Source organism: Peromyscus leucopus, chromosome 1 (genome assembly GCF_004664715.2).
Source record: "Peromyscus leucopus breed LL Stock chromosome 1, UCI_PerLeu_2.1, whole genome shotgun sequence".
In the NCBI taxonomy this organism is placed as follows: domain Eukaryota; kingdom Metazoa; phylum Chordata; class Mammalia; order Rodentia; family Cricetidae; genus Peromyscus; species Peromyscus leucopus.
In genome coordinates, this window is record NC_051063.1 from 33761680 (window position 1) to 33787270 (window position 25591).

Genomic DNA, 25591 nt, shown 5'->3' on the forward strand with positions numbered 1-25591 from the left:
CACACACACACACCCAAGGTAGGACAAAAATGTACCAGCACATACCTTTTAAAGGATTTGTATCCAAAATAATAAAGAACCCTAGGGCTGGTAAGATGGCTCAGCAGGTAAAGATGCTTGCTACCAAACCTGAGGGCCTCGGGTCAATCCTTAGGTCCCATATGGTGCGGAGAACTGACTCTAGCAAGTTGTCCTCCTTGCACTCATACACACACACACACACACACACACACACACACACACACACACACACCCCTGAAGTAAATCTAATTTTTCAAACACTTTTAAAAAGCCCTCTTAAAATTCGACAAGAATAGGCTGGCCAGATGGTTAAGTGGTAAAGGCTCTTGCTGCCAAGCCTGACAACCTGAGTGAGTTCCACCCCTGAGACCCACATGGGGGAAGGAGAGACCCAACTCCCATCTCTCCATGCACATCATGGCAAGAATATATGCACACACACACATAAATAGAAGAATTCTTCAAGAATTCAAATAACAGAATTTAAAGATAGACAAAAGATATGAACAAAAGTTTCACCAGAGAAGATATACAAATGACAAACTCACAGAAAGTTCTTAACATCATTGGTAATCAGACAAATGCAAATTAAAACCTTTACTGAGACATTGCTTCACATCCATAAGAATGACTATTTTAAAAAGAAAAAGGAGTAACAAGTGTCAGTAAAGATGGAAAAATAGTAACTACATTAGTTAGAAACAATGGTCAGCTCCTTTGGAAAAGCTTGACAGTTCCTCAAAATGTTGAAATTAGTTACTCTAGGACCAAACAACCCCATACTTAGACACAGTCCTGAGAAACAAAAGTTCACAGACACCTGACATTCACAGCAGCATTATTTATAGAAGTAAAAGTTAAAAAACAAAACAACCCTCCTCCAAGCCCCGCTGAGGGATAAGCAAACCTCAATGCACATCCACACAGCAGGAATAGTTCACATTACGTCACAGATGAACCTTGAAACACTATGCTGAGTTAAAAGCTGCCAGTGACAAGGGCTACCGAATTGTATGAATCCACATGAAATCACCAAAACAAACGAATCTATAGCACAAGACTAAGAGCCAATTTGTGGTTGCCAGAGGCTAAGGGGTCAGCTCACACCCACAGTTCTAACATTATAGAAATGACTGTACAATTCTGTGAATATACTAAACATGCTGAATTGCGCACAGGCACACAGGGTAAATTTTATGACACATGAATGACAAGACCATGTAAACAAACCAAATGCCCAAAGACCTCATGGGGGATGTGGCTTCAGTAATAGAACCTTCTTTTTGTGGTACTAGGGAATGGGCTTTGCACATTGGAGACAAGGATTCTAGTACTGAGTTACTTCCCCTGGCTAGTTAAAAACATCTTATTTAAACTGTCCTGACTTATCCAGGAAACTGCATGGCTCATTTTTTGAGTCAGCATTTTAAATTCCACTTAAAATTGCTTTCCCAAACCCTCAACGACTTCTGTTAAAATACACTGTCATATTAAATTTACTATGTCCCAAGGGAGCGGCTAGAGAGATGCTCAGTGGCTAAGAGCACTGGCTGTTCTTCCAGTGATCCGAAGTTCATGTCTAAGTAGAAGCTCAGACATGTCTATAAGTAGCCCCAGGAGATCCGATACCCTCTTCTGGGTATATGGACACACACTCAGACAAAAATGTTCAAAGGACTACTATACTGAGTGAAAGCAGGCTGTTTAGCAACCGTCAAACTCAGCATCATCTGATGAATTTACAAGCAAGGTGGTTGGGACAGCACTCCCTTTAGATTGTGACTGGACTGCCCAAGGAAAGACCCTGTGAAAAGTTCACAACAGATGAAAACCTGCAGCCAGAACTGAACACCCACTGATGCAATTAACAGAATATGGAACTGCATTTTTCAATCCACTATTAACTGAAAAACAAAACACTTTCTTATGCAAAATATTTAATGTTTCTAACCATTACAATGACAAAAAGCCACATTTACACTAAATTAGTCATAAACCAATTATTTAATAGAAGCTATAAAAAGTGTAACTGGTAAAATAATTCAGAAGAATATTTAGAATATCTCAAAAGATTTAAAATAGGAGGACACTTTACAAAAAGCTGTGTAGGAAATAAAATTCCTCAACTATACGTAGAAATGTAACATTACAGGGGAGTTTATAAAATACAAAGACAAGTATAAAAGGACTGTGTATTCTAAATCCAAAAACTCAATAATAACCAATTATTTAGTTTTAAAATTTACAGTTCCTGGGTATGAAGACCACATTATTATACACATCTTCCAAGACAACAGGCAGTATCTTTCAATTAACCATGGGTGGTATCATCTTCTACAAAATCTTTGGCCATCTCCGCTGTGATCACATCAATGTGACTGACCTGAAGAACAGTAAATGTTAAGTCTGTTAGATCTTAAAGGAATATATCAGTTACTATTAGTACTGCATAGGGTGGTATCTAATATATATAGCAATCACCCACAAAATTTTTAATTTTACCGACCATGTCAAGTGATTCTGAAGCACTGGCTGTTGGAAGTCTTTATGAACAACCCTGTCTGTTCAACGTGGAAGGATAAAAAAAAAAATAAAAAAATATTCTACAGCTTGGCATGTGTCAGCACCCACGATCTCAGCACTTGGGAGGCAGAGGCAGGACTGCCAGTTGAGGGCAGCCTGGGCTACATTTCAGTTGTTTGGGGGCTGCAAACCCTAAAGCCTTATAAATGCTAGACAAGCACTTGGCCACCCACATCCACAACTCTTTTTCTCTTAATGAAAATCAAGGTAACAAATGGCATGAAAGTTAAAAGTTTTTCCTTTTTCTAGGAAGATGTCATCATTTAAACAATGACTTTCTAAGTCTTTCACTAATGTAACATCAAACCAAAATAAAAAATACAATGAAACCTAATACAAAATAATACAACCTAACATAAAATACCAACATAATACAAAATAAAATTACCTTATTTCTGAACTTTACACCATAGAATTTGTCGGCTGACTCGAGCAGTTCAGGCCTAAAAGTAGTAGTAATAAACTGGGCGTGCACAGCTAGTTCCATGATCATGTCTGTGAAAACAAAACTAAGTTAACAACTCTCCTTTCTCATACCTGAAATTTTAAAAGCAACTATTTTTATTCCTGCCTAAAATTCAAATCTGCTAAAGCAGGCTGTGATTTTTTTTGTCTACAAAAATTATCAACTTAACTTTTCAAAAGTAGTAATAAAATCCTTGGCAGAAGCAGTGTGGTCTACAGATTGAGTTCCAGGACAGCCAGGACTACACAGAGATCCTTGTCTCAAAACAACAAAAACAATTAAAAAAACAAAACCATTTCATCCTAGTATGTCTTAGAGCTACAGAATATAATGTTTTTATTTACTATAAAGAAACTTCTAACCCAGTATGGTGATATTATAATCATAGCACATGGAAGGAGGCTAGAGGATTAGTTGTCCAAGGTTCCTATATGACATTGTCTCAAAATGAAAAACCAAAAATAAATTCGAAACAGAAGACTTTTAACATTAGAAATGTCAGAGCCAAACATTTTCTCATGCACACACAAAATCCTATGTTAACTACGCCCACTACCCCATTCGAAAGCTTTTAACATGTAAGATCAGATTTAGCATCTCAAATAAAAAATTAAGTTTATAGCAAGCACTACTTTCTGAACATCTTGTGTGTGTGTGTGTGTGTGTGTGTGTGTGTGTGTGTGTGTGTGTGTACGTTTTGTCTGCATGTATACATGTATACCATATGTGTACCCAGTACCCTTCTCCTTGGAAGTCGGAAGAGGGTGTTGGATCCCCTGGAACTAGAATTATGAATGGCCATGAGTCGCCACAAGGGTGCTTGAAATCAAACCCAGATCCTGCAAGAGCAGCCAATGCTCTAATTGCTGAGCCATCTCCAGACACACAAGTACTACCCTTAATGCCAAAAAACTACAAGTTTTAAGGCTTTTGGATAAAAATTTAATTGAAAGATTTTCAATTAAGTGGAAGAATTAATTACATCTATTTCTCTAAAGTAAACTCTGAAAACAGTCTAATACCAAACTATTAAAACTGTTCAAAGAAAATATTTATTTTATTTTATTTATTTTATATACACATTTACTCAAATACTTCAGGCAAAAAGCCACTAAGAAAGGGCTAAGCCACCATTACTATTATCTTTAAGACATTTCTGGAGACAGAGCTGAATGCATCCCAGGCTGGCCACAAACTTGATGCGCACTTTCCGCTGGTCTTAAACTTCCGATCCTCCTGCCTCACTTTCTAAATGCTAGGAACACAGACAAGGGCCACCTTGCCCGGTTTAGGAAGAACTGGGCATCAAGTCCAAGACTCTGTGCTTGCTGGCTAAGCACTCTACCCCCAGCTCTATCCCTAGCCCAGCCAGTTCTTCAGTGTGCCTATGTTTAGCCTGATGATAATGTCTTCCTGCCACTCTCCCTGGCCTTCCACCTTATCTTTTTTTTTTTTTTTTTTTGAGATAAGGTCTGTCACCGAACCTGGAGCTCATGGTTTGGCTACACTGGGTGGTCTTTGACCTCCCAGGATTCTCGACCAAACTCCATTTGTTCCCTGGCCAACTTTTAGGTGGGTGCTAGAGGTCCAAACTTGGGCCCTCATGCTTGCATGGTAGGACTGTACTCCCCATCTCCCCAGGCATAGCAAGTTCTTATCGAACAGAAAATCAAAACTCTACCTGAGACAGCTTTTCTGTGCTGAGCATCCAAAGCTTGGTCAATCTCATCAAACAAGTAAAAAGGAGCAGGGTCACATTTCTGAATGGCAAAAATCAGAGCAAGGGCCACCAGAGATTTCTGTCCGCCTGAAAGCTGCTGCATTTCTCTCATTTCACCTTGCTTTCCCGTAAATGATACCTACAAGAACACAAAGAGTGTTACTATCCTAAAGGCGATGGTACCATCACCCTTCAAAATTAAGCGGCACATAAGCAATTCAGATAAATACAAATTCAACTCTGGCAAAGCTCCAAGGAGAATGGAATGCAAAGGGGTTTTTACCCTGATTCCGACTCCTGTGAACTGGTCAACCGACGGCACGCTGCTCTGTGACCCCGAGCCCCTCTCACTTTCGCCGCTCCCTTCTCCTTCATCCTGAGACTGACTGCCCTCCACATCCCCTTTCTTCATCACCAGAGTCGCTTTGCCACCAGGTACTAACTTCTGGAATACTTCACTGAAGTTCTTGGACACCTTAAAGAAAAAAATGTCAACTGAAATACAAATGTGGCCCAGGGATAATTCTGTCTGAAACCAATATTTAAAAGCAGTAAGAGGTATTTCTAAATCTTAGCCAAAACAACAGACCCTTTCCAGAGCTGTGTGGAACACTCAGGTCACTACGTCAGTGGCCAGTAAGCTGCATTAGCTCCTGTATGTTAAATCCACCTTCAAACAAAAGAAGAACTGAAGCTTTTGCCTATTTGGGGTTTTCATTACCTGTTTGAAAGTTAACTGAATAGCTTCATATTTTCGAAGTTCAAGTACATTCATTAATTCCATGATTGATTTGTATCCTCTATCCAATTCTTCTTGTCGCTTTATCAACTTTTCTTTCTGCTCAGAGAAATTCACAAACTGATCTAAAGCTTTTTTGTTGACATGGCTGTACTTCTTCAACTCTGTGTTGCACTGCTCAAGTTTTCGAAACAACTGGAAGAGAAACAAGCTAGATTAATATCCGCACACACTGGAGGGGATTTAGCAAGGACAACTCTGAAGTGCAGGGAGATAGGTTTACCTGCTTAAGGCTCAGTGTCTGATACTTCTCAAAGGCTTCCTGGGGAAGGGAGCCCAGCTCGCGGATCTTCTTCATGCACTCCTCTTTCTTCTTCAGCAGCATGCCTTGCCGGTTGGTCATCTTCTCCAGCTCTTTAGTGTCATGATTTATAGCATCCATGTGTTCTTTCTCCATATTTTTCCAGCGCTCCATACTTTTCTGGAGCTCTTTAATTCCAGCTTCGGTTTTGTCAATGGAATTATCCAAATCTAAGATGGGGAAAAAGAAAAGTAAGGATATTAAGACTCATTTCATAATCAGAATGTTATCTGAGTAAAGACTAATGGTCAGACTGTCTAAAGTAGGTAGGCTTTAAGTTTTCTCTGTTTATATTTTACTATGAAATTCACAAATTACCTAATTCCAGAGCACTACCACAGGAAAATTTGTAGAATCACTTGCATATCTACATTCTATCATGAATGACTTAAAGAGGTAATGACATCCCCTCCTTTAGACCATCACACAGAGTTAGGACCTGGACATGACTTTGGAGCATGGCCTGATGTTGACCATCACTTCTCCCTCTGACACTTCCCCCCAGTAAGTAAAATGCAGAACATGTTACTAGTCTCATAAAACTGCCAGAATCATTTTAACAAGTCACTTCTGTATTTCATTTTGCAGCAAACAATTTTGCGAAACAAACTAAATTCAACAAAACACTGAAAAAAATTTAAGTATTTACCTTCTGATCTTGCCATAGTATCTTTTACTCTTTTATTGATAGCTTCAAGTTCTGAGGTTGTGGCTGTAAGAACAGTACCACCTTCTGTCTCTCTCAGTTCATTAAGTTCCTGTAACAAAGAACAAAGTTTAATGAAATTAAACCTTAATAATATTTTAAGTTTAAAAATATATTTTAAATATATTATTAAATATATTTTAAGTTTAAAAATATTTTGAGTTTAAAAATATTATAATTAGCTGTTTAAATGAACATTTAAGGAAGAATATGTCTCATTTGTGTATGCATTTATACTTGAAAATAACCGAAGCAGCCATTACAGAGGAAAAACTTAATGATGTAAATCTGAGTGCCTAACTACTAAGTAACTGTAAAGTGACACTGAGCATGTAAGCATCTAGAACACAAGATTACAATCAAACAGAGCAGGTACCACTATTATACTATATTACACTACAGAAAACTGGGAACAGAAATATTAAATAATGACTTGCCCCAGTCATACACTAGGTGGCAGTGCTAGAATTCCAACCTAAGGATTATCCTCAGTGGGTCTTTTGGTCCCTAACTGATGCTTCCAATCAGTGCTCACTGACACACTTTCTATAGCTTATGATTAGAAAGAAGCTCAGAAAAGAATGTACCTGTTCTACTTGGTCCAAGCGTTTCCTCAGATTCTCATTCAGGTAAGTCTCTACTCGAGTAATAATACCTTCTAGTTTAATTCTTTCATTTAGCAGCTGTCTGTTTTCCTAGAATAATAGAATTAAAAAAAAATCACAGAATTATGAAATTGTCAAGAAATGCTAAAGGCCAGAGAGATGCCTCAACAGGTAGGTAAAGGCACTTGCACACAGCCTGATGACTTGATTTCAATCCTGGAACCCACATAAAGGTAGAAGCAGACAATCAACTCCACAAAGTTGTCCTCTGCCCTCCACATATACACTGTGTTATATACATGTGCCCCACCCCAACATCACACATATAAAGAATAATAAAGTAATGCTTAAGAAAGAAAGAAAAGAAAAAAAAATCTATTGTCCTGTTGCTTGTACTCAAATGAGCTGACATGGGAGTGTTCCAATCCCTGGAACCCCCGCAGTGCAAGTAGAGACCCGATTCTCACAAGCTGTTTTCTATAATCTCCAAGTCCAGCCATGAAATAAAAAAAAAAAAAAAAAAAAAAAAAAATTAAAGTTATTGTTTCTGTTCCTAGTTTGCTTTTTATAAGCCATGCTACCAAGAGGGCTGAAGAACACCAACACAGTGGTTCACAACTGTCTAGATCTCTAGGTCCAGGAGATCTGACATCCTCTTCTGGCCTCCAGCACCAGGCATTTAAGTAGTGCACATACATACACACAGGCGAAACACTCATATACATTAAATAAGAATAAAAGACATGCTACTAAGACCAACTTTCTTATCTCTCTTATCTTTTGAGATGACTATTGTTTACAACTATGTATTAAAATAAAAATCAAAAGTCCTGGGCTAGCAAGATGGCTCAGTGGATAAAAGTATTTACTGCCAAGACTACCAAACCTGAGTTCTACCCCAGAATCCACATGGTGGAGAGAACCAACTCCCAAGCCAAGGGCTGTCTCCAACCCCCACCCTACACACACAATGAGTGGCCAGACTAGGCTACATGTGGACAGTCCTATAAGAAAAAAACAGCACTAAATGTAATTAAAATGTCATACACAAAGCTGATAATTGGCGTGTGTCCACATGTGCACACATATACATCTAAGTAGAAAGCTAGCAGCATCACTGATGAATAAACACCCTCCACCTGACAGGCTCTTGTCACGCTTGTGAGACAGTTATTATCTCTTAGGTTATATGAAGATCTACTCTGAATGCGAACACGGTTATCTGTTTCCCTCTGCTACAATGTAGTGACAGCTGCCTCGAGCTCCTGATGCTGTGCGCCAAAAGAAACCCTTTCTCTCTAATGCCATGTTTGTTGATACATTTTATCAAAAGTGACCACTGCAGTTACTAATGATAAACATGTATTGAATGAGACGAAAGCAATGTAAGATATCCAGAACAGCTTAGACAAACATAACAAAACCTTATTTACTCTCATGGGTATTCAAATGCCATGTCTGTCTTTTTCTGTTTTCTTAACATTCTTCTCTTTCAATTTTTGTTTTCCCAAGACAGGATTTCTCTGTGAAGCCCTGCTGTCCTGGAACTCGCTTTGTAAACCAGGCTGGCCTCAAACTCACAGAGCTCTGCCTGCCTCTGCCTTCCAAGCACTGGGATTAAAGGCGTGGGCCACACCCCCTAGCATCAAATACTTTGAGACAGGGTCTTCCTGTACTTCTGGACAACAACCCATTTTCAACAGGTTTTTTTCACTGTTATGTGTACTTGCCTGCTGAAGTTGACGGATTTCATCATTCAGTGCATCTACTCTTTTCTGATCTTCTAGACTGAGTTGAGAAAGCAAATCAGTTCCTAGTTCTGCTTTCAGTGATTCTCTGGTAGACTCCATAGCATGCAGACTTGCCTCCAAGCTCTGTAAGCTACGTTGCTATATAAGATTATAATTTATTAATATTAGTCACTACAGTACAGTACATATAAACAGCAAAACACTGCAAACTATATATACATTAAGTGAGCTAAACTATATCAACGCAATTATTAAAGTACTATATAGGCTTCTGTTAGGTTTACTAAATGCTTTTTGTGCTTATGATATTTATAACTTATGATAGGTTTCCTGGAATAAAACTGAAATCAACAGAAACATGTACTAAGTACATTTTTTCCCTCTTGTTGGTGCTGGGAGTTGGATCCAGGGCCTCAACATCACCCCTGCTGGGCAAGACTTCATCACCAAGTATATATACTCCAGGCACTACACTATGTTTGGTAATTGGAGCTATGTAGGTATTTATAATGCAAAACTGAGAGGAGGGACAAATATTACATGGTTAAACTATATAAAAATCTTCAGGCATATTCATAACAGAAAGTGACATAATGTTCTGAATAACAGAACTAAGGAACCATCTTTTTTGTCTTCCACTGTGTTGTCTTATTGCTACTGATACACAAAGCATGAAATCAGTGATACCTGTGCAACCTATGATCCACTGCAAGTCTACACTAAAGCGAAGCTGTAACAAGACATTACTTACGGACCTTTGGCATAAAGGTCTTCTCTGACTGCTGCCTCTTCTCTTTTAGCATCTTCATCTCTGACAATATACTATCTCTGGATGCTTTAAATTTCCTTTGTTGGGTCTCTATCTGCTGCATTTGGTTCATCAACTGATCAATTTCATTATTAATCCATATACAAGGCTAAGGAAAATTCTCTTAAGGTTGTAAACATATCACATACTCTAGATTCCCTTCAGTTCTTACAAAACATCATCATGCACCCTCTCCTTTACCCTTAAGTAATTTCCCCAAATTTATGGACCACAACAATGTTGAACTAAATACTATCACTAAAAATGATCAGTCATAAGTTTGAAACATTTCCATTACACTTTCTATTCTAAATATGCATATTTATTTTACTTCTACTCAAATAAAACAAAAAAGTAGGATTAAAATATGTTAAGCAGCCGGACGTTGGTGGCCCACGCCTTTAATCCCAGCACTCGGGAGGCAGAGGCAGGCGGATCTCTGTGAGTTCGAGGCCAGCCTGGGCTATCAAGTGAGCTCCAGGAAAGGCGCAAAGCTACACAGAGAAACCCTGTCTCGGAAAAAAAAAAAAAAAAAAAAAGTTAAGCAAAATCAAGTAATAGCATATATGTGTGTATACACAGGCATACACACATATACACACACACACAAATATATTTTCTTTCAAAAAATATATATTTATTATGCTGAAAGCACTGCTTTGAGGGGTCAGGTATGAAGAGCAGCCTTGCCTAATGTGAAATAATTAAATCTAAATAGACTGGTAAATACAGACAGCAGCTTCAGCTGTCAACATCCTTTCTCTTTGTATTTGTGTGCATGAGGGTGGGGTGTACAGCACAAATATGGGTGAAGGCCAGAGGTTAACATCTGTTGTCTTCTTTTACTTTCTCCATTACTTTTTGAGTATTTCTTCATGAGTCTGGAAAGCACCAGTATGTTAAACTTGCTGGCCAACAAAGTCCTAGGATCCACCTGTCTCCATCCTTCTCCAAGTGCTCGGGTAAGAAAGAGCTCCGCCACACTCAGCTTTTCACATGGGTCCTGGAGATCTGAACTCATGTCTTCCTGCTATGCTCCAGGCACCTGACCCACTGAGCCAGCACCCAACACACAGCATCCTTTTTCTAATACTTCCTCATATTCTCTCTCCTATATCTTGCTGCATTTAAGCAGTTAAAAGTATCATACACAGATCCCTGCAGGATCAAAGCTAAAGCACTTGTCTCTTTCTGTATGTTGTTTGAACTACAAACTCGCAGTTAAAAAAATACCTTTCAGTTACGGATGTCCTGAAGCAGCGAAAATTCCTGTATTCAGGTATCCACACTCTTAGGTGACAAACAGGACGCACACACCAAAAGCCCATGGCTGTTTTAAGAAACACATATGTACAAGTGTTCTGGTGGTTGAACCAGCCACCCTTCATGTAGCACTAAACTTATCTGGAAGAACTAGTTACTCAGATTTGGATACCAGTTGTCATTACCTCCACTAAAACTAAATCTGCACACAATTTTGCCAAGATAGTAAACACTAAAGGACATTTCCCAGTGCGGACATATGTGACATCTGTTTACAACAGCATTACTGACGCTCCTCCCCCAGGAAACATCAGCCAGCTCTTCCTTCCATTTCCTCTCTGCCTGACAACCTTCAATTTTGTTGCTCCTCAAGTTTTATCTCTTCAAAGCACTCACTAGTAAAAACTACGTAACAGTGAAACAAAAATCAGCATTACTTTTTAAATGTTTTCTCTTAGTCTTCAGAAGCTAAACAAGCTCTGATGTTTACATAAAAACTAAAGTGAAATGTATAAGCTCCCCTATGCAATATGAAAAAACAAAAAAACCACCTAACACACAAGATTGTATCTGTAATTAAAATACAGTTCTTTCCCCACAGTATGGTGTTAAGCACAAAACAAAAAGATATTTTCAATGTTTCTGCGAAGGTTTTCATTGAGCTTTGCTTCAAGCTCACCCAACTCCTCTTCTGCTTTTCTGACATCTTTCTGTAGCTCAAGTCGAGACTTTCTTGTGTCGTAATAGCCTCCAGTCAGAGCACCTCGATGGCTGACTTGATCACCTGTAAACAAAACATAAGACTACTATACGTAGCTTTCTACTAAAATACTAACTTATAATGAAATACTAACCCAAGGGCTTTAACAACATAAGATTTAAAAGGATAACTTAAGAAATCCAGATACTCTTAAAAAACCCTACTTTTCAATTTCAATTTAAAATTGGTAGTCTTTAATTTGGGAAGATTTGAGCATCAAAAATTTGAGCAAATATGGAACCACGATGAATTTAAAACAAGAATCTACAAATACTTAAAAAACTGAGAGGAGGGTTCTTTGCCAAAGTAACAGGTAGAGTAAATGAGAAAAGAAACACCACTTTGAAACGCTGAGTTATTAATAACAAAGAATGTTTACTAACAAAGTATGTTTAAGCAATTGTCAGGGAGCCGGGAGTTGGTGGCGCACGCCTTTTAATCCCAGCACTCAGGAGGCAGAGCCAGGCGGATCTCTGTGAGTTCAAGGCCAGCCTAGGCTACCAAGTGAGCTCCAGGAAAGGTGCAAAGCTACACAGAGAAACCCTGTCTCGGAAAAACAAACAAACAAAAAAACAAAAGCAATTGTCAGGGAACCTGATATTCTCGTAGACTATCAATCTATCAATTAATCTGTTTATCTATCAATCTACTTACTACCCACCCACCCTACCTATCTTTCAGTGATAGGGTCTCACTATGCAGTCCTGGCTAGCCTGGGACTAGTTATGTAGACCATGCCAGCCTGAAATTCAGAGATCCACCTGCCTGTCTCCTGAGTGCGGGGATTAAAAGTGTGTACCATTGTGACCAGCTCATGTAGTCCTATAAATAACCTCACATTATATACAAAGAAGTAAAGTATCTTGACCTGAAAGACACGCTAATGATCAACTTTAGCATCATTAATATTGGGACACATTATCAGATATCTTAAAAAACAAATATCACTTACACAGCAGTCATATCAAGAATGTTGAACTAGCCGGGCGGTGGTGGCGCACGCCTTTTAATCCCTGCACTCGGGAGGCAGAGCCAGGCAGATCTCTGTGAGTTCGAGGCCAGCCTGGACTACCAAGTGAGCTCCAGGAAAGGTGCAAAGCTACACAGAGAAACCCTGTCTCGAAAAACCAAAAAAAAAAAAAAAAACACAAACAAACAAACAAAAAAAAGAATGTTGAACTAGAATCTAATGAGAAGGAATAAATATGATAAATCCAAAGAATGGGACATTTTCTCAGTTTCTAGGGAGGCAAAAGGGAGAAAAAGCCAGGCATGGTGGCACACGCCTTTGATCCCAATCTTGGGAGGCAGAGGCAGGAGGATCTGTGAGTTCAGGGCCAGCCTGGTCTACATCAAGAGTTCTGAGACAGCCAGAGCTACACAGTGAAACCCTATGTCATCATCCCCCACCCCCGCCCCACCAAGACGGGAGAGAGACAAGAGGCAGTGTCTTTTAATGTTCAAAGTTTTAGGTGGGACAATGTACTGACTGGAGAATGTCCTTCAGAGACACTCAGTAAGTTCTAGGATGAAATAATGTTTACAGCTTAATTTTCATTCAGATGGTTTGACAACAATATGGGCATGTTACTTTGAGAAATTAAACAAAAATGAGGACACTAAAACCTACATTCTTAAAAATTCTTATCCTGGGGCTGGAGAGATGGCTCAGAGGTTAAGAGCACTGGCTGTTCTTCCAGAGGTCCTGAGTTCAATTCCCAGCACCCACATGGTGGCTCACAACCATCTGTAATGAGATCTGGCGCCCTCTTCTGGCCTGAAGGCAAACACGCAGCCAGAACATTGCATACATAATTAAGTAAGTAAGTAAGTAAGTAAGTAAGTAATTCTTATCCTGAATTATACTGACAAATTTAATTACATCTGAGTAGGGGAAAGTTTGTTATTACCCTTGGAAGAAAATGTAGCATTATTAGCACCCATGACTTCCCTATAAAGAAAAGTTATTTTTATGTTAGATTACACTTGTTACAAATATCAAAATATTATTTACATGAAGTTTTAAAATTTTAAAATTTGGTAGTTAGCTGGGTGCATTGGTGTACGCCCTCAGTCCCAGCATTTGGGAGGCAGAGGCGGGTAGATCTCTACTCTACATTATGAGTTCCAGGCTAGCCATAGATGCACAGCTGAGACTCTGGTTTTTTGGTTTTTGTTTTTTTAAGTTTTAGACCCACTGCTATTATTTTAAAAAATCATGTTAAAATTATTTTGGTAATTATCCTAATAAACAGGTGCTTCTTAAAAAGTTTTTTTTTTCTTTCTTTTTTTTTTTGTTTCTTTGTTTTTTAAGAGAGGGTTTCTATGTAGGCCTGACTGTCCTGAAACTCACTCTATAAAACCAGGCTGGCATTGAACTCAGAGATCCGCCTGCCTCTACTAGAATCAAAGGCATGCGCCACCACCGCCCAGCCACTGTTTTCATTTTTGAGAAAAGGTCCATAGGCTTCGTTGTTCAACAGCCAAAGGAGCATATGATGCCAGAGACCAAACGTTTACACTTACAAGTAGAATCTGTACTTTTATTTAAACCAACTTTTATTTAAACCATTTTAAAAATTGATGAAACTGACGTGAATTTTCAAATGCTTTTAAAATATGACTAAACTCTACGAAATACTCCCCAATATGCTTACTGCCCAAGTGACACATTACGCATTGCATATTACATGTCTCATTGGAGTGTGTTTAAAGCTAATTACTATTACAAACCTTCCAAAGTAATACAATCCATAGTGAAAGCACGAGCCAGCTGAGTGGAAACTTCCATGCTCCGACAGATGAGTGTCTTCCCAAAAACATGTTTGAAAGCTTTGTCAAACCTGGGATTGTACCTCAGTTTACTGATCATAGGAATAGCATCCTAGAACAAAAATATGTTAGGAAAAATACTGTGAAACAGTTTATCAAAAACTGTTTACGGAATTATAACTATTTCTTTATGAAAAAAAAAACGAAAACAAATATTACAATTTACTGGTTTTTATACAGAAGTCAGTAGAGAAAAAAAATCATTGTACTGAACCAGCCTGGAAATCCTTCCCCTGTAGCCAAAGGTTTACCGCTGGTTACTGTGAAGAGCTACTCTAAGCTGACCTGACCATGAAAGCTTAACTCCTATCTCTGCTGCCAGGAGATGTGTGCTTAACTTACCTAGTTAAGACCTACTTCGAGACTGTAACAACAGCCCCTTCCTTATGTAGTTGTAAAGATTAAATGAGAAAATATATGGAAAGATGAGACAGTATATATGACATAAAAGGTAAAAATATAAAACTAGTTATTTCCTCAGTGTTCTAATTAGTTATGACAGACATCTAAATTGATATTCAGAAAAATACTTTTTCAGATAATATTTATTTTCAGGCTAGGAGAATGGCTCAGCAGGTAAAGGGCTTCGTGTGAAAGCTTGAGGACCTGAATTCAGAACCCCAGTACCCACACAAGAAGCCAGGCAGGGCAAAACACACCTGTAGCCTCAGCCCTGGAGAATGGGGGGGGGGGAGATAGGTGGATCCCTGGAGCTTACAGGACAAGTCAATCTAGCCAAATAGTGAGGTAGGCTTAGTAAAGAAACCCCTTCTCAAAAATTACGGTGAAAATGGGTAAGAGGATATTCTCTGGCCTCCACTTGCTCATAAACACACATACACATCATTTTCATTTTTTTCTTTCCTAAAGTCAGAACAGAGCTTTTTAATAATTAAAGAACAACGTAACCACTATACAGCACAAGAAGGAATATACTGTAGCACAGGAGCTATTTCTAACCGCATAGTAGCTACTTTGTGGTTACCCAATGAAGGTGATCACTACTTAGACTAAGCTACTGTCTATCTCTCTGGCCTGTTATCTTAATTAGGTCGCTCTTTATACAGTACAAACAGAACCACCCTGCATCCAGTCTTCTGTCTTCCTGTCACACTGAGGACTGAACCCAGAACATCTTGCACATTACATAAATGTTCTTCCAGTGAGCCACACATCTCAGACTCTCTCGCTCTGTACAGTATGTGTGTGTGTGTACTTTTCTGGGCATGTTGTATGTCTATGTACCTGTGTAGACATGCCACAGCACACATGTGGAGGTCAGAAGACAATCTGAAAGACTCAGTGTCTCTTTCCACCAGGTGGCTCCAGGGATCACACCTGGGTGCTCAGACTCGGCAGTACATGCCTTTACCTTCCCAGCCTCTTGTGTTTTGTTTCATTCATATGTCATATCTGTGAGCCTCAATTTACCCCCTCAGAGCTTCAATGGTAAAATTGGTATATTTAAAAGCAAGAGCCGGGCGGTGGTGGCGCACGCCTTTTAATCCCTGTACTCGGGAGGCAGAGCCAGGCGGATCTCTGTGAGTTCGAGGCCAGCCTGGGCTACCAAGTGAGTTCCAGGAAAAGGCGCAAAGCTACACAGAGAAACCCTGTCTTGAAAAACCAAAAAAAAAAAAAAAAAGCAAGAAAGGCTCTCTATATTCTACTTAAATTACAGATCATTCTCATATAGGTTCAGTCTTAATCCTAGAGCCTAAGTTTGCTAAAACAATCAACATTCTGAGATCAAATACCTCAAAGCAACTAAATTTTCAAAGCCGGCAATCCATTTAAAGTGTATATACCTAGTAACAAAAATAGATGTTTTTAGTTTAAACTATTTTAAAAGCATATCTCAAAACCCTCAACATACTCCTTTTATATGATAGGTTTCTTGGGGAATTCTCCCCCAATTCCTAAGCCTCCTGCTCTCTGTCACTGAGATGATAAACGCATATACAATGATTGTTTCATGACTTGGCTGTGACCTTTCCCTCCTCAACCCAACCCAGCACTAACTACACTCCATGCAAAGAAAGCATGTTTACCTTACAGATCAATGAATCGCAATGGAAAGTACCTAAGCACCAAAACACACTCAGTAGATGTTATAATAAAAAACAACCTAGACTTGGACTCACATTGGTTTCAGGATAGGCAGTATCCCTCACATCTAACTTGTTAAGAGGCAGAAAAGTCACTTCTCCAGGAAGATTCATTTTATTGAACTCCATTAAAATCTTCGTGCTGACTTCATCTGAATCAACAATGTGATAAAATAACCTACAAAACAGAATAAGACACATATTTACTGCTAGACTGTAAGGTGTTTATAAGCATTTAAGGATCACACAGTTCACATTTTTCTATGCAATCCAATCAATTTGTCTGGAGAAAAGACTGAAAACATTCCAATGAACTGGTGAGCCCCAAAAGGGTAAAGTTCTAGAAACAAGTATCTAGCATCTACCTTCTTTAATTTGAGAGATAAATATAAAACTAAGCAGGTAATAGATGACATATTGTACTACAAACCACAAAATTGTTTTTATATTGTCCTCATTTCTTCATCTTTAAAAGAACAACAACAGCAAAACCCACTTAAATGTCAGACTGGAAACAACAACAACAAAACCTCACCTGTTACCAGCAGTGACTTCCACACAAGTATAGAAAGCTGGCTCACACTCAAAATTATTCATTACGATGCCATGATAGCCATTTTGAACATGTTGGTTTATTCCTTTTCGACGAAAATGATCTAGCACTTTGTTTATGCTGTCTATTCCATTTAAAATAGCCTGTAAACCGGTTAGTGAAAAATATTAGCATCACCAAAGACACTCTTGCTGGCAAGAAATAAGCCTATTATGCCATTTTATATATGCTTATATATAAAATACTAAATATTAAACACTATCCAGCATATCATCTACTTGAAATATAACTACATTTAACACTATTATGGGCTCTGTTCTATGATGACAAACTTTAAAATGGGATCTTTAACAACCAAAATTGCTTTCATTAATAATGTTAAGTAATAAACCAGGTATGATGGCACACACCTGTGATTCCAGCACTCAGTGAGCTGAGCAGGACTATGAGTTCAGGGTCAGCCTGAGCTACACAGAGAGACCTTAACTCAAGCAGAGCAAAATAAAAGTATAAAGCAAACAAAAGAAAATCTGCCTACATAATCCACTACTTCATACTTCTGAGTGATCTCTTTCCTGCGTGGAACTCAGGCTGTACATACTGACTGTCGGATGGCTGCGGAAATGAGAGCCCCGCCTACCTTTCCTGTTGCCGCTCTAAGAAGTTGCTGCTTCTTTTCCAGGTCTTCTCTTTTAGCAGCAAGTGCTTGTTGCTCTGCATTCTCCTCTCTCCACAAGTAACTAACCAGTAAGAATGAGATGGCACAGTATTTAATTAAGAGAAAAGTACTGAAACCAAACAAAGACCATGTAAAAACACAGCATCTTAGTCTACTAACTTTCTTTCACTTTGTAATTCATCTTTCTTATTTTTTACTTCATAATATTTTCTGTCCAGTTCTTCAACCCGAGCTTTGACTTCATTGAGATCCTGATCCAGTTTCTATGGGAAAAAAATCATTATCAATTTAATCCATAGTGACAAAAAGCAGATAAACATATACATATTGAAATTCAACAAATGACATAACTTAAATATGTCCAATTTATTATATATTGATTATATGTAAGAGAAGCTACTAAAAACCCAATGAGTTCCAGAAACAGCCTGAGCTACAATGTCTCAGACAAACCAAAACCAAAAAAGCAAAATTGTTCTTACATTGTATTGCTCCAGATTTTTCTCTTTATTTGCCTCGGTATCCTCCAGATCCTTATGTATAGCAGCAATCTGTCTTTTCTTGTCATTAATAGCCTGATCTAAAGACTTCAGCTCCTTTTTAATCCACTTATCCCTTTCTTCCTTTGATGTAAACTGGCTTCCTCGACCCTGCTTTGCATAAAGGTCAGTTCTTTCCTGGGTAGCTTGAGCCAATCTATAGAAGATAGAAGAGAACAAGAAATAAAATTAATTGTAATCATTATCAATCCTGCAGAAACTATCCTTTAAAAATTACATTAAAAGAGAATTAAGGGTTGGTGAGATGGCTCAGGACCCATATGGTGGAAAAAGAAAACACTCATAAAAGTTGTCCTCTGACCTCTACACATGTGGCAAGCACATCCACACCCCACAATAAAATAAATGGGGAGGGGGATTAAGTGATAAAAATAACTGCTAAATAATAAAGCTCCTTTATGTAACACCAAATGAACTTGGATATCATAATTAAAATCAAGTAGAATAATCCCTTCACTAAGGATTTTACACAGACCCAAGGTCTGGTTTGGTCATTAAATCTAGACAATGATACTGTCCTACTTCAGAAACTTTCAAACATGATCTAACAATATTTAACTGATACATGAATTTTCAACTATACAATAAAACACCCTAAAGAATAATACAATGTTTTTAACATACAGAACATAAATGTTCTGATTACCTAAAATGTTCCTATAAAACAAGGGGAGACCCTCACACAATGATGGCCAAAGAATATGAATAATTGTCCACTAAAATAAATACAAGTGACGTAAAAATGTTAAGGGGCTACAGCTGAGAGATTAATTCAACAGGAGAGTGGAAGAGCACCTGCGAGGCATGTAAGAAAAACAGGAAAAAAACCCACAAAATATACTAAATCACAAGGAATAAGCAAACACTGAAATCTAGATGAATACTAAAATGTTTGGAAGTTAAAACAGTACTGAAAGGGGAAAATATTCAAAACAAAGAATGTTATTTAGATCTGGTATGGTAGTATGTACCTTTGGTTCCCAACTGAACTTGAGGCTGAGGCAAGAGAAATTCAAGGCCAGCCTCAGCTACAAGAGACCCAGGCCTCACCACTAACCCTAAAAAAGATGCTGCTTGGATTTTCTGACATTCAGTTATCTTAACTAAGTTATCTAACCTCTCCTGGGGATATAGCTCCTCTGGTAGAGATGCTTGCCTAACATGCAAACCCTGGGTTCATCCCTAGCACCTGTATAAATACTGGGTGTGGTGTTGCACACACACAGTGCAGATGCCTGTAATTCCAGCCCTTTCTAAGCAGGTCAGGAGGATCAGTCATTCAAAAATAAAAAACAAAACCTCTCAGAACCTCAGGGTTTTTTTTTTTTTTTTTTTTTTTTTTTTAAAGTAGATACTAGCAGCCAGCAAGAGATGGTTGAGTGGGATGAGACTCTTAATGACAAACTTGAACATCAGCTCCATCCCACAACTCACATGACAGGAGAAAACCAATTTAAATTGTCTTCTGACTGCCACATGCTCCAAGGCAGACCACACACCCAATAAAGAGTGAAGCTGGGCATGATGGTGCATGCCTTTAATCCCAGCACTGGGGAGGCAGAGGCAGATAGACCTGAGTTCAAGGCTAGCTAGAGCTCTAAAGTGAGACTGTCTTCCAAAAAGAAAAGGCATGTCCAACCTCCTAGGGCTTTTGAGTAGTGGTACTCTAGACCTTATAGGTACAAAAGCACCATGGGTATGATGGCACATAGAAACTAGCCTTATAAAGTGAGATCCAATCTCAAAAACAAAAATAAAAACAAAAACCACATGGCTCACAGTAATCACTAAAATTGCTTATATGAAGTGGGTCTATGATTTTTGCCTCTATTATGCTAGTACCTCCTTAACGTACAGATATGTAGGTTCTATAAAGGAACTCAGGCAGGCAAATATAGGAGCTTACCAACATGGGCTCCACTTGGCTTGGGCTATGCACACAGCCCTCTCCTAACAGTGTACCTAGCAACCTGTTGGCAACCTGGGACCCCTACCTGCACTGAGCTGCATGTACACCTCACTTCAAACAATGGAAGTTACTCCCCTTAGCAACCTCTTGATAACTGTTTGTGTTCAAATGGGTATTTCTGCTTTGCTCTAAATAAAACTAGTGGTTGTTTTCTTTTGTGTGAGCATCTTTCCCAATTCTTTGAACAAGACACCAAGAACCTGGAACCACCCAGAGATCACTGGTAACAACTACGCAGCAAGGTTAATGGTTGGTGAAAATTCTCAGACCTAGCAATTCCTCGCTCTTCTTTTTCTTTTACGCTGTTGAATTTAGGTTCTGTCTCTGCCAGTTCTTTCTGTTTTTCTTCTATTTTTTCAAGCAGCTTCTGCCTTTCTTTTAATAAACGTTTCTGTAAATAAAGCAAGTAAAATGCAATCTGCTTAATTTATACATCAGCAAAAAAATGTTTCCTCATGAAAATAACTCAATTCTACAACTAAACTATTAATAAAAAGAGCACTTACTAAGTTGATACTTGAGTACAAATCAAATGTGGCAAGTCTTTTGTAAAAACTCAACCATCACAGAAAAGGTTATCTTCTATCGTGTGGCTCTATCAACACAGTTATTATTCATTAACTTACCCGCTGTTCACTATTGCCTGCCAGCTCATCTTGTAAATCCTTGGCTTTAAGTTCCAACTTGGTCCTTTGCTTAATCTGCTCTTGCCTCTCAGCACTAAGCTGCTCTTTTTCTTCTTTCATAGCTGAAATTTTTGTTTTCAGTTCTCTAACCTGGCGCTCAATATCCTAATCAGAAAGAGAAAATAGGTCAGAAACACAAGTACAATGGAAGGACCACGACACCACCAACCACCTACATCTCTTTACAAAATATCCGTGGACCTGCACACACACACACTGTGAGGGTGCACATGCCACAGAGCACAAGTGAGGGTCAGAGGACAATGTTCTGGAATCAGTTCCAGAGATGGAACTCAGGCTGCTGGCTTGCAGCGTACACACCACTTTGCTAGGTCCATCTTTTTCTTTCAGTTGAAAGTCAACAATTAAGTTCCAATATCCAATCTCTGTCCCTTCCCTTTACGGTCACCATCCCACAACTCTGGTACAAAAAGTTTGCAATGTTGAAAATATAAATAAGCTGGGCAGTGGTGGCTCACACCTTTAATCCCAGCACTTGTAAGGCAGAGCCAACCTGGTCTACAGAGCGAGATCCAGGACAGGCACCAAAACTACACGGAGAAACCCTGTCTCGAAAAAAAAAACAGATAGATAGGTGATTGATAGATAGATAGATAGATAGATAGATAGATAGATAGATAGATAGATAGATAGATAGATAGATCTGAAGCTTATTTATGATCTTACCTCCATTTTATCTCTTGCATCCTGCTGGGCATCTCTTAATTGTCTAGATTTCTCTCCACTTGTTTCTCGCTTAGCAGAAAGCTGAAAAACAAAACAACTTACTATTTCTAACTCATTCTGTATGTCTAACACTTTATAAAATTATTTTCCAACTGCCAAAAAAAAGCTAACATAAAATTAACTTAAAATTTTATAAAGAAAATTTCTTTTATGTTTTCCTTTAAATAGAAAACAAGGATAATCTAAACTAAATTTTTGTATAAAGTATCATAAGTATTATTTTACAAAATATATTCTAAAATGTGAAAAAAAATATCTGGTCTGACATAATCACTCACTGTATTTTAGGTACAATGAGAGCTCTAAACATCCTTTTCAGTAACCAAAAGGAAATCAGTAACCAATGAATCTATTACTTTTTGGCCTGGTAGAGAGGCTAATTCCTGTAAATCCAACACTCAGTAGTCACAACCAGCCTGGGTCTTAAAGTAAAATTGTCTCAAACACACAAAAAGGTTTTCATTTTAAAGTTTCTATTTAAAAATCACTAAAAGGTAAATACAGAGATGTTACCATGATCATAAATCAGAACAACTTTGATGTAAAGGTCGCATCTTACCTCGTCCAGCTTGGCCCGAGTCTCATTGAGCTCCTGGTTGTAGATGGTGTACTCCAGGGCACGCCTCATTTTATCCCACTTCTGATACTGGGCGAGTTCTTCCTTTTCCTCCTCTAGAGTATGTAACCGCTCTTCAATGTATTTTAACAACTCATTGATTTTTTCCCGTTTGCCCTCTTCAAAAGAAAAAAGAAAACAATGGAAAGAAGATGGTGCTGAATAATTTTCATGGAATATCACTTGTCAAATATAAATCAAAATTACCTTCTAGGAGTATAGCATTATTTTTTTGGTATCATGTGGTAATGAAATCTAAGATGTAAAAATGGCAATTAAGATTGATTTTTTTTTTTTTTTAAACAAAAAGCACTGGAGAACAAATTTACACACTAACGGCCACTCTGACATGTGGCAAAGGATCCCAGTTTACACTTTGTTTTCACATCAGTGTGCTGGTCCCACAATAGTAAAGGAAAAGAAATTACCACCAGCATTACTAATCCACAGTTTTATCATTAAGGGTGCTGAATGCTGCTACCATATAAACAACTTACTATAATCCAGTCATGACATTACCTTAATCTACAAGACAAATGTCATAATCTGCAACAGGAGTTTGCAGACAGGAAGTCTTGGGACCAGACAAATCAAGCCTAAAGTCATGTCAGTTTACTGACTTTGAACTTAGAACTGTAAAAAAAAAAAAAAAAGTAGGGTTCCCACAGTAAATATACTAGTAAGGACCTCAAGTTAAAAATTCTACATCTACTTTTTTTCTGAACAATTTAGAACTTTGTAACAGCTGATACTTTTCCAGTATCTGTAAGGGAGGGAAAAACATAGCAGTTTTATTGATAACACTTCTGAGGAAGCTAGAATCAAGTTAGCTGACTTGCAAAGGCCCTATTACTTAATAATAGTCATTCAAAGATGAAGTACTACAAACCTCAACCCTTAAACTGCTTCAAACTAATTTCTCCTCTACTCAATATGCAGGAAAATTACCATATAGTGTGTTTCTGAGTCCAGACAACACTTTTTAACTATTATTAACAACGAGAAAATAACTGACAATAAAAATTAAGTAGAACACATTTATTTTACCTGTTTCTTTCATTAGGGAGATGCTTTCTTCCTTACGTTCATCATACACTCTAGTACCAGCTACTTCTCTCAATAGCTTTAATCTCTGAGAATCTGGTGCTGTTGCCATTTGGTTGATCTATAATTTCAGAAAAAATAATTATTAACAACTGACAACTATTTTTAGGTTTTCCTTTATTGTTCAGCTCCTTGAGACAGGTTCCATGTATGTAGCCCTGGCTGTCCTGGAACTCATCACATAGACCAGCCTAGCCTCAGACTCATCACCTGCCTCTGCTGAGTGCTGGGATCACAGGCATGCAACATCACGTCTGGCTCTCTCTTTTTTTAAGAACTGCTTACATTGTGTAGTTTAGGAGCTGGCCTCAAACGTTCAATCCTCCTGCCTCCGTTCCCTATTACTAAAATGCACCACTATGCTTGGCTCTGAAACATTTAATACAAATTTGCATGTGGTAAGTTTTTAGCAGGTTATGATTAAACCAACATATATATATTAAACAGACCATTTCTCTTGTGTGCATACTCAGGTATACGTAGTTGCACATATGCACACACGCCTGCGATATCAAAGGTCTATTCTTTAAGAGCTGTTCACCTTGTTTGAGACAGCCCTGGGAATCCTCTCCACCTCTCCAGCACTGGTATTACAAAGATGAGCCACTGCACTGGGCTTTTCACATGGGTGCTGGGGATCACCAGACACTGTTCCTACCTACACAGCAGGCACCTTACCAACTGAGCTCTCTCCCAGCCCCCATAGTCAACATCTCTCTAACGCCTTTATTTACCAGTCTCTTTTACTAGTATCACTATCTTATATATGAAATACTACCATTTTCCCCCCTTAGGCAATATAAAAAATTGTATAAAAGATGAATACCACTGTAAAAGAACACTGCAAAAATAGTCAGAACTCTTAACCACTGAGCCATCTCTCTCTCCCCATTACCATGCATTTTCATGAAATGTATATTTGTAACCTCATGATTACATCTCAATCTTATGGGCAAATATATTTGTGGATGGTCAGGAAGATGACTTCTCTCTACACTATGTTTTTCTGGTAAACAAAACAAGCTCTCCACATTACGGTGAGAAACTTAGAAGCCTGTTCTCTATCCTTGGCTTACTGACAGGGCAATTTGGCCAAACAAAGTGTCCTGAACAAATCACAAACAGAACTTTCACAGATTTCAGTAAGGTGGATTTGCAGGTAGCTGGCCTTGTTATACCAAAGTCCTTCAAAGATTAATAGCGACCTATATTGCCCTAAGCTTCCTCCACTAGCCCTACCTTACCAACACCTCCCCACTCTGATTCAAAAAGCAATTAACACTTTGTATATGCTTCTATACCAGTTTTTTTATGCAAGAGTTTAGGCTCAGGAGGCTGTTTATATTTAGGTCCTGAGATTCAGGTGATTAAGAGAAAAGGTTGTTAACCAACTAACCATGTCCAGATATTATTGTTATATCTGGACATATTCTTTGCTTCTTCTTAGATCTCTCTATGGTTTAAGTTTCTCCCCTTTGTAACTTGTAGCTGCCCCTTGAAGAAAAAAGCCACAACTTTTACAAATGCAGCAGAGACTGGCCGCCAATTAAGCTGACAAGTTTTCTGTTACATGTGCCTTTTATCATATCTACAAAGAATACTTGTGATCCTGAGAAATAACCTGGCAGCCCTTCTTATTGCCAACAAGTTGCTACATATAAACTTGGAAGCGTGTTACTGATGGAACAATAAACAGCACAACAGAGTGAAGAACATTTTGCCCGTGTGTGAAATTATTATAGAAATCTTTCATCCCTCACTCCTGGGAAACATTTCTCTGAGGAACTCTGGGTAGTGGCTAGGAGCTAGATTCTAGACCCTACACTCTGACCTCCCCATGTAAGCTATAGCACCATGGATCCTCACACCATGCACACATAATAATTTTAAAATTTTAAGTTACAAAAAAATAATAAGAATGGTATGTTTTAATAGACAAAGATACTGGTAGAATCTA

The 25591-nt window shown here is 38.4% G+C and overlaps 1 protein-coding gene across 2 annotated transcripts in view; it reads right to left on the bottom strand.

Annotated features, from left to right (window-relative positions):
• Nucleotides 1–578: 578 nt before the first annotated feature.
• Smc3 (structural maintenance of chromosomes 3) overlaps nucleotides 579–25591 on the bottom strand; it is a 42342-nt gene continuing 17329 nt past the window's right edge. The window contains exons 8-29 of one of the 2 annotated variants that reach the window (XM_028875064.2): nucleotides 23578–23695; nucleotides 22474–22649; nucleotides 21855–21935; nucleotides 21108–21272; nucleotides 20751–20872; nucleotides 18435–18648; nucleotides 18112–18215; nucleotides 17914–18013; nucleotides 17256–17416; nucleotides 16757–16898; nucleotides 14517–14667; nucleotides 11655–11807; nucleotides 9708–9859; nucleotides 8932–9090; nucleotides 7184–7291; nucleotides 6540–6648; nucleotides 5813–6060; nucleotides 5512–5724; nucleotides 5074–5265; nucleotides 4752–4929; nucleotides 2993–3099; nucleotides 579–2404 (exon numbers count right to left, since the gene is read on the bottom strand). In XM_028875064.2, the coding sequence (XP_028730897.1) occupies nucleotides 2333–2404; nucleotides 2993–3099; nucleotides 4752–4929; nucleotides 5074–5265; nucleotides 5512–5724; nucleotides 5813–6060; nucleotides 6540–6648; nucleotides 7184–7291; nucleotides 8932–9090; nucleotides 9708–9859; nucleotides 11655–11807; nucleotides 14517–14667; nucleotides 16757–16898; nucleotides 17256–17416; nucleotides 17914–18013; nucleotides 18112–18215; nucleotides 18435–18648; nucleotides 20751–20872; nucleotides 21108–21272; nucleotides 21855–21935; nucleotides 22474–22649; nucleotides 23578–23695 (3225 nt within the window). In that variant the 3' untranslated portion in view covers nucleotides 579–2332. The remainder of the gene's footprint in view (nucleotides 2405–2992; nucleotides 3100–4751; nucleotides 4930–5073; nucleotides 5266–5511; nucleotides 5725–5812; nucleotides 6061–6539; nucleotides 6649–7183; nucleotides 7292–8931; nucleotides 9091–9707; nucleotides 9860–11654; nucleotides 11808–14516; nucleotides 14668–16756; nucleotides 16899–17255; nucleotides 17417–17913; nucleotides 18014–18111; nucleotides 18216–18434; nucleotides 18649–20750; nucleotides 20873–21107; nucleotides 21273–21854; nucleotides 21936–22473; nucleotides 22650–23577; nucleotides 23696–25591) is intronic. The other variant, XM_028875065.2, reaches the window with a different exon arrangement.